The following is a 9,622-nucleotide window of genomic DNA, read 5'->3' on the forward strand; positions in this document are numbered from 1 at the left end:
CATCGTGTAATGATACAGAAATTCAGAGAAATAAGCGGTCGCCCCGCCAATCCAATCGAGCGTTAAGGGTGCACCAATCAATACTCAACCAGAAAATCTTAACCCGATATACGAATGTCCCTGAATACTTCACGCCGCCGAGATTAACGTTACAAATCGGGTACTCAGTACCTACAACTACACGCATTACTCGACAAGGCAGCACAAAAGTATCCCACTACGACCAATACCTTAAGCAATCACCGACGGACAACACGAGCAACATACAACAATATACATAGACGCATTGACCAACATCACTTACCAAGGCACCTGGAAACGCAGCTTGAATCATTGAAAGCTTTTCACCAAAATACAATGACCCCCTCTTGTAGCCGAGTGATCAGCGCGACGGTATGTCATAGTTAACGGCCGGGGTTCGATTCCCAGCTGGGTCGGAGATTTTCTCCTCTCAGGGACTGGGTGTTGTGTTGTCCTTAACATCTTCATTTCATCCCCATCGACAAGCAAGTCGCCGAAGTGGCGTCAACTCGAAAGACTTGGACCAGGCGAATGGTTTACCCGACGGGAGGCCCTAGGCACACGGAATTTATACTAAAATACAATTCCCCAGATAATTCGCTACTTTACAATATTAAGGCCCTGCATGGCCGCACCCTGTTTCGTGAAAATACGGGACACTTTTACATGGCGTTGCCCTTATTTACAGGCCCACTAGCAGCCCTGCCGTTTCGTCAGTTCAAAATCTTGGCAATACATTAATGTCACAGCAGACTAGGCCACCACAACAAAATGACATAAGTCACTCTCAAGCGCAGCCTTCCACTTGTCGTAACGGTAATCCTTCTGTAGCAGATTCTTCCTGTCTCCCAGCTACCGTGGCCAATGAGCGTGTGGAGGCAAACACTGTCTGCTGCTCCAGCCAAACGATGCGTCCCTTTATCACCAGGGCACACCCACTGTTGTCTGTCGGCAAGATGGCTCCTCGTCACCCGCTCTAACTCCAGTTGGTACTGATGCGCATCCTCCAGGATCTACTCACCTTTTCTAGCGGATTCCACTACATCTCCGTTCACCGACCATGGAGCCGTTCACGAAACTCGCCCAGTGCTGCTGACGAGCTCACACGTGTGCCACCACGGTATCAAATCGAACATGTCCAGTGGCAGGAAAGACATATGTGCTGCAATATACGGCACACTTTTATATGCGCTATTGCATTTTGTATATTAAATCTGAGAGAACTAGAATGATAACACAAAGTTGACCCACGAGAGATTGAATGGAAGGTTTGGATCAATTCTTTAAGTATGACCAATTCTTCCTAGGTTCAAATGGCTCTGAGCACTATGGGACTCAACTGCTGTGGTCATTAGTCCCCTAGAAATTAGAACTACTTAAACCTAACTAACCTAAGGGCATCACACACTTCCATGCCCGAGGCAGGATTCGAAACTGCGACCGTAGCAGTCGCACGGTTCCGGACTGCGCGCCTAGAACCGCGAGACCACCGCGGCCGGCTTCTTCCTGGGTCATTGTGATACATTACACCAGGATCTGGCTCCGGAAAATATTATAGACCCAACTAATGCCCCTTCTTAAGGATGCACGAGTTGATATTCATTTTCCTTTATCACTTAACATGTAGTCATTTTGTAGCGCAAGTGTAGTCGTCTCTGTTTATGCAATATTATCCGAATGGTAGTCTTAAACCGCCAAATCACCACCCGAGCCAGAAAAATAGAGTGATATACTCTCCTAACGCGAGGAGCAACCCCTCAGACTAGAGATGCAACACCTAGGAAGGGTTTTGAGGAGTAGTGGGTACTCAGTAAGTTACACAAGAAGAGGCACAGAATCAAACACTCGATGAAGTGACACATCTGAAAAAGAAATGTCGGATACGGCCTTCTCCCATACACTCCCAGAGTGACGAACAGAATTCGCGTGTATTGTGCAGACATACCGGAAACACTATTTATAAACCGACAAAGAAGATCAAAGACAGAGTCAGATCGGCAAAGGGGAAAAGGGGTCCAATTACAATGTTGGGAATATACCGACTACCAAGTTCACGTGAAAAAGTCTGCCTTGGAATGACTGGGCGGTCAGACAACACCTGGATCACCGAACATAAGCGTCGTTGCAGATTGGGGCAGGTGGAGAAATTGACCGAGGTGGAGCACTCGTTGTGTGAGACCGGCTACATAGTAAAATTCGCTGACACGGAATCTCTTCTTGTAGACAAGAGCCATTACATCCGCCAGTTCACGGAAGCTACAGAAATACGTAAACATGACAACAGCTCCATCAAGAAAGAAGAAAGCCTCAAGGCGACCGGATCGTGGATTCCCGTGCTGCAGTGAACGACCATTGCAGGTAGCAACGGGAGAACCGCAGCGGTAAAGACCACGGTAAAGGCCTTGGGTGTTTTCGCCCCAGGTACATGTAATCTGGGGCCACAAACTCTACTGCAGTCCACCACCAGCAATGGAGGGTGAGGCTTTCACAATGTCAGCCACTCACGCTGGCGTAACATCAGAACCATCATATTACAAATGTCGGACGAGGAACACGAGACGAAAGCGAACAGGCAGTTTGTCAACAAATGGCCGCGAAAGCCTTAATGATATTGTGCGTCTGGTATTATTTTACTTTGAACGTACTTATCTAGATCTCGGTTTATATCGTCTATTAGCTTTAAGCACAATCATCCTGCGTTTCTCAGATATGAACTAAATGTTCCCAGTTCTTCTCACCAGTAAGTCGATAGTGAGCTTTAGTATTTCACCCATACACAAACACTCTTCTAGATTTCTTGACGATTTTTTTGAGTTTGGTGACTGTCCTTCCAGTAAGCGCATCGTGGTCGCTAACCTCTTTCAATTAGAAAAAAATGCCAAATTATGCTGATGATCTGAAGATAACCATTTAAACGTGCCGACACCTGTTATTTCAATAAATAAGGTATGCAGTGATGTTGACTTTTTTTTCTAATTGATATTCAAGAACACATTGCTTTTACCTCCTTACCATATTCATTAAAATTATGAACTCTCTGTCTTTGATTGCACTCTCGAAAGGATTGGATCCGTTTGTAGTGAGAAGCTACAGAATATTTACTTCATCCTTGGACTATCAGACTAATTGTTCAAGGCAGTTGTCAGGCAAACTGTTCCGTATTACTTCGCAAGAATATCCGAATTTGACGCAGATAACGTGTGCTTAGATTTCCCAGTCGATAATGGTCAAGTCGTAGGCCACGATCTACTACCAGAATCTTCTTTTTCTTGTGACTTTGTCCCACGTCGGAGCAGAGTTGGCATGATTATTAACGGATTTGACACTATTAGTTTAAGGGGTGGTCGGAAGCCCTTCCTGTTGCCTGCCCGTTACCCCCCTGGAACGGGATACGTGTACCCCAATAGTCTGCGCGCTATGTAAGTGTCGTGAAAATGAGTGGAAGTTTTCTATATCGCTGCGAATCGTGTAACTGAGGCGGAATTTGGGTATGAGCCCGGTATTCACTTAGTGGAATGTGGGAAACCACCTAAAAAACACATTCAGATTGGCCAGCACATTGACACTCGTCGTTAATCCACTGGGCGGATTCGATGTGGTGTTGGCGCAAGTACTCATCTGGGGTCATCAGTACCCTAGATTTAGAACTACTTAAACCTAACTAACCTAAGGACATCACACACAACAATGCCCGAGGCAGATTTCGAACCTGCCACCGTAGCGCTCGCGCGGTTCCAGACTGAAGCGCCAAGAACCGCTCGGCCACACCGGCCGGGTCTAGTTTAGGAGGAATACCAAGTGGGCTGAGACGTGAGTTGTGCAAAGTTGCTGAGCTGGGGTGGTGTACTGGTTAGGGCATCTGCATACTGATCAGAGGACCTGGTTCGAGTCCCGGCCTTTGTACAAATTTACATTCATCGTTTCAGGCTGCATATATACACTACTGGCTATTAAAATTGCTACACCAAGAAGAAATGGAGCTGATGAACGGCTATTCATTAGACAAATATATTATACTAGAACTGACCTGTGATTCCATTTTCACGCAATTTGGGTGCATAGATCCTTAGAAATCGGTACCCAGGACCACCACCTCTGGCCATAATAACAGCCTTCATACGCCTGGACATTGAGCCATACCGAGCTTGGATGGAATGTACAGGTACAGCTGCCCATGCAGCTTCAACACGATACCACAGTTCATCAAGAGTAGTGACTGGCGTATTGTGACGAGCCAGTTGCTCGGCCACCATTTACCAGACGTTTTCAGTTGGTGAGACATCTGGAGAATGTGCTGGCCAGGGCAGCAGTAGAACATTTTCTGTATCCAGAAAGGCCCGTACAGGACCTGCAACATGCTGTCGTGCACTATCCTGCTAAAATGTAGGGTTTCGCAGGGATCGAATGAAGGGTTGAGCCACGGGTCGTAATACATTTTAAATGTAACGTCCACTGTTCAAAGTTCCATCAATGCGAACAAGAGGTGATGGTGACGTGTAACCAGTGGCATCCCAAACCATCACGCCGGGTGATACGCCAGTATGGCGATGACGAATACGCGCTTCCACTGTGCGTTCACCGCGATGTCGCCAAACACGGATGCGACCATCATGAAGCTGTAAGCAGAACCCGGATTCATCCAAAAAAATGACGTTTTGCCATTCGCGCACCCGAGTTTTGTCGTTGAGTACACAATTGCAGGCGCTCCTGTCTGTGATGCAGCGTCAAGAGTAACCGCAGCTATGGTCTCCGAGCTCATAGTCCATGCTGCTGCAAACGCCGTCGAACTGTTCGTGCAGATGGTTGTTTTCTTGCAAACGTCCCCATTTTTTGACTCAGGGATCGAGACGTGGCTGCATGATCTGTTACTGCCATGCTGATAAGATGCCTGTCATCTCGACTGCTAGTGATACGAGGCCGTTGGGATCCAGCACGGCGTTCCGTATTACCCTCCTGAATCCACTGATTCCATATTCAGCTGACAGTTATTGGATCGCTACCAACGGGAGCAGCAATTTCGCGATACGATAAACCACATTCGCGAAGGCTACAATCCGACCTTTATCAAAGTCGGAAACGTGATGGTACGCATTTCTCCTCCTTACACGCTGCATCACAATAACGTTTCACCAGGCAACGCCGGTCAACTGCTGTTTGTGTATGAGAAATCGGTTGGAAACTTGCCTCATGTCAGCAGGTTGTAGGTGTCGCCACCGGCGCCAACCTTGTGTGAATGCTCTGAAAAGCTAATGATTTGCATATCACAGCATCTTCTTCCTGTCAGTTATGTTTCGCGTCTGTAGCACGTCATCTTCGTGGTGTAGCAATTTTAGTGGCCAGTAGTGTACATTTTTAATCAAAATTAACGTGCTCACTAGTGCTGTTTGCCAATAATGGGGTAAACACGAACCATGAATCGTTGTTTGTACACTGTATGATGTACAGATTCTACGTGAGCGAACTGACATTATTTTCTATATGCAATGAAAAGCTGACCCTCGCAGCGTAACGTATCCTCATCCTGTTAAGTACTCCTGTACCAAAATTTTTCTCCAGTCGCTGCAACTGCTCCTTCTGTTGAAAATGTTCGTTGATGAAGTTCCTGCTCCGACCAACTAGCGGTACAATGTCTGCATACTGTCTGATAAGGGACGTTACAAAATAAGTCTTTCCTGCTGCACTATATTCACGCCGAGTACGTATTAATTGTATCGGCCATTTCAAATAATCGTACTCTCCCTGACGTGTACGAGCACAGTTACATGTAGATGTATAGAAACTGCTATTATTGCACTAATCATAGTTACAGTAAACTGAAAACCATCCAGCTTTATTGACGTCAAGAGTAGCATACATTATACAGTCAACAGTAAAATATACTACATAGTTCATCAACATTCGCATACTGTCAGCAGGCTGCACAGTCGTCAGTGTGTAGAGATAGTGAGAGTATAAGAAAATAACCGCATCCTTCTTGCGTGGACTTCCTCCATTGGATCTGCCTCGTTACGATTAGTTCTAAATGGCTTTTCAATTTCAGATAGCTCCAACGCATGCTTCCACATATTTAGCGGACTGCCACGGACTGTTACTATTTAAAATTATAATGAAGCTTTCAAAGTACTACTATGGTGAATTGATAATAAATCACAGTATCAAGTTTGCAAATTTGACATTGTGGAAGTGATGTGAATATTTTGTATCAATGGAAAATTCGTTCGGTGTAAAAGTACTACTTCGCAGCATGTTTTAAAATGCTTCTTGCCGTACGAGCAATCTGATGTGTTGTAGTAGGCTAATTTATTCGGTAGTATTGTGTGATATTACGGAGGTGTCTCTAAACTATTGTTTTCTACTTGCAGGTGAGTTCTGTTGAGTCGCATCTGCCGCTGGAAACTTCGGTACGGTAGGATGATAATAACATCAGTAGTAGCCTAGAATAGCTATCTTGTTATTTGGTACACACAATTGAAATCGTTGTACGCAGTTGTGGAGATTCTGTCTGTAGATTTGCAGCTGCCGTTGCCTGTTTGAACTTGATCTCTTAAATTACAGCGCAGAAAAGACATGATCTACAAGATGTCTACAGCTTTATACTGTAATTATGAAGTGAGCAGTTGTCTTCAGAAACATGCTTCTCTCTTGTGAATTGAACCACAGTTTCTCAAGTTGTGTCCTTCCTTTTGTTATATTCTTACTTTAGAAATGCTATTGTAAGCTGATAGTGAAGTGCTTTCCTAATGTGGGAACAGCTACTTTCAGTCCCAAAGACCAGCCTCCGCCATTACGTGGAGGCCCCGCACGTCCGTCTCATTTCGGAATTGTGTTTCTCCACTAAAGTTTTCACTTTACGTAAGCTAAATAGCCTCAACCAGTACGATAACCTTTTTTAGAGCGGCAAAGAATATGTATCTATATACGCAGCGCTCTGTTGTTAATCTGTATCGTTGCACTGATAAAATGTTTCGTAAGCACGTAATATTATTTGGTTGAAATAAATGGTTCAAATGGCTCTGAGCACTATGGGAGTCAACTGCTGTAGTCATCAGTCCCTCAGACCTTAGAACTACTTAAACCTAACTAACCTAATGACATCACACACATCCATGCCCGAGGCAGGATTCGGACCTACGACCGTAGCAGTCGCACGGTTCCGGACTGCGCGCCTAGAACCGCGAGACCACCGCGGCCGGCTTGAAATAAATGTCAAACACAGTAAGTTGACGTTATGCTGGTTTATTATAGTCTAAGCACATCCTATCATTGTCTTAAAGAACTCACCTTTCCCTAAACTGGGTGGAATATCTTGCTTCCCCCTACTTATACCTCCCGAGGAGATCACGAATGTAAAATTAGAGAGATTCGAGCGCGCACGGAGGCTTTACGGCAGTCGTTCTTCCCGCGAACCATACGCGACTCGAACAAGAAAGGGATGTAATGACAATGGCATGTAAAGTGCCCTCCGCCACACACCGTTGGGTGGCTTGCGGAGTATAAATGTAGATCTAAATGTAGATGTAGATACAAAAGGGGCTCTATTTTACTTTCTTTTGCAAAAATACTAAGTTACTTTATATTGGATTTCTTTTCTATTTCTTTTTACATTGTTTCCCATCAGTATATTTGCTACTCTTCAAGTGATTCTATCACAGTGGTGACGTACTTGAGGACAATATTCTGGAAAAAGAAATAAAAACTTTGAGGTTCGCCGATGACATTGTAATTATGTCACAGACAGCAAAGGACTTGGAAGAGCAGTTGAACGGAATGGACAGTGTCTTGAAAAGAATATATAAGATGAACATCAACAAAAGCAAAACGAGGATAATGGAATGTAGTCGAATTAAGTCGGGTGGTGCTGAGGTAATTAGATTAGGAAATGAGACACTTAAAGTCGTAGAGAAGTTTTGCTATTTGGGGAGCAAAATAACCGATGATGGTCGAAGTAGAGAGGATATAAAACGTCAACTGACGATTCTGAAGAAGAGAAATCTGTTAACATCCAGTATAGATTTAAGTGTCAGGAAGTCGTTTCTAAAAGTATTTGTATGGAGTGTAGCCATGTATGGAAGTGAAACATGGACAATAAATAGTTTGGACAAGAAAAGAAAAGAAGCTTTCGAAATGTGGTGCTACAGAAGAATGCTGGATATTAGATGGGTATATCAGATAACTAATGAGGAGGTATTGAATAGAATTGGGGAGAAGAGGAGTTTGTGGCACAACTTGACAAGAAGAAGGGACCGGTTGATAGGGCATGTTCTGAGGCATGAAGAGATCACAAATTTAGCATTGGAGGGCAGCGTGGAGGGTAAAAATCGTAGAGGGAGACCAAGAGATGAATACACTAAGCAGATTCAGAAGGATGTGGGTTGCAGTAAGTACTGGGAGATGAAGAGGCTTGCACAGGGCAGAGTAGCATGGAGAGCTGCATCAAGCCAGTCTCAATAACAAATTCACAGTGCGGCTTTGTTTTCTTTTTTTATGAAATTTGGATCTTGGGTTTGGGGCTTGTATTGCGTTTTGGTTACTATTTTGATATTTTCATCTTTGCGTCCGAAGCGGCGTTATTTCGCGTACACACATTGCGCAGCTAGTGGTACGCAGTAAAATGCGAGGAACGGGAAAGAGAGCGTATCGATAGTGACGTCACGGTGTGCCACGGGATTAACTTCGCAGAAAACGCGTGCAGCCTCGTGGCTAGGCCAGATTGCCGAAGGTCAACGCAACGTTGGCGTACAGTTGCTGTTAACGAGAATTAATAGTGGTAGCAATTAGACGTACGATGCGAAAGCGTTTGTCGTCGCGGCGTCTGCGTCGGCGTAGGCAATCGATGTGCGCGCCGGCGGGTGAGTGGTGTGTCTGCGTGGCTGGGTGCGCTTTGGCGGCGCCCGGGCCAGCGGCGCCGCGGCGGCCGGCGTCAGTAGTCAGTAGTCTGTGGCGCCGCGACGCGTCCACACGGCGGGCCAGGCGTCGCGCGCAGGGTGCCAGGCGTCGCGGTTGCTGCGCTCGCGGCCCGACGCGTCCGTCGGAAGGTGCCAGCCGTCGCGGGCGCCGCTGTGTTTACAAGCGCGGCTCTCGCAGTACGTCACTGTCCCGAGTGACAGCTGTCTTATCTGTCGAGTGACGTGCTTTGCCACCTGGTCTAGAAAACACAGGCGCCGTGAGTGTACGTATGCTTCCCTCTGGGGAGCTGGAAAAGTGTATCAGCTGTTTCTCTCTCTCATCACGAGTCTTGGTGTTTGGAACAGTTATCGTAGTTTGCGGCAGTGTTTCACACTCTGAATAATAATTGTGGCAGTGGACGTACCGCATAAAAATTGTCCTGGAAAACTTTTTAAGTCACGAAGGTGGTGTTTACAGATAAAGGCAATTTCTCTTTAAGCTTCTGTAGAGCATCATAGTGTTTGCATTGGACTCAGTAAAATCCGTTTACGGACAATCGTTGATGAAATGCAGATCTCGGCATTCATATGAAAATAAATGGATACAAATAAATAAATTTCGCTTGTGATTTCGACAGGCACTCTAAGACGCGAGTGTTAAATATTAGCCTCCTTGTAGAAGGTGACATTTGTTGATTCATTTTTAGAAAATTCCA

At 45.4% G+C, this 9,622-nt stretch overlaps 1 protein-coding gene across 1 annotated transcript in view; it reads left to right on the top strand.

Moving 5' to 3' along the window:
- LOC126364614 (uncharacterized) overlaps positions 1–7,015 on the top strand; it is a 411,746-nt gene extending 404,731 nt beyond the window's left edge. Inside the window, exon 2 of the mRNA XM_050008070.1 lies at positions 6,384–7,015. Within this exon, the coding sequence (XP_049864027.1) occupies positions 6,384–6,397 (14 nt within the window). The 3' untranslated portion in view covers positions 6,398–7,015. The remainder of the gene's footprint in view (positions 1–6,383) is intronic.
- The last annotated feature ends 2,607 nt before the right edge of the window (positions 7,016–9,622 follow it).

The sequence above is a fragment of the Schistocerca gregaria genome, chromosome 1 (genome assembly GCF_023897955.1).
Source record: "Schistocerca gregaria isolate iqSchGreg1 chromosome 1, iqSchGreg1.2, whole genome shotgun sequence".
In the NCBI taxonomy this organism is placed as follows: domain Eukaryota; kingdom Metazoa; phylum Arthropoda; class Insecta; order Orthoptera; family Acrididae; genus Schistocerca; species Schistocerca gregaria.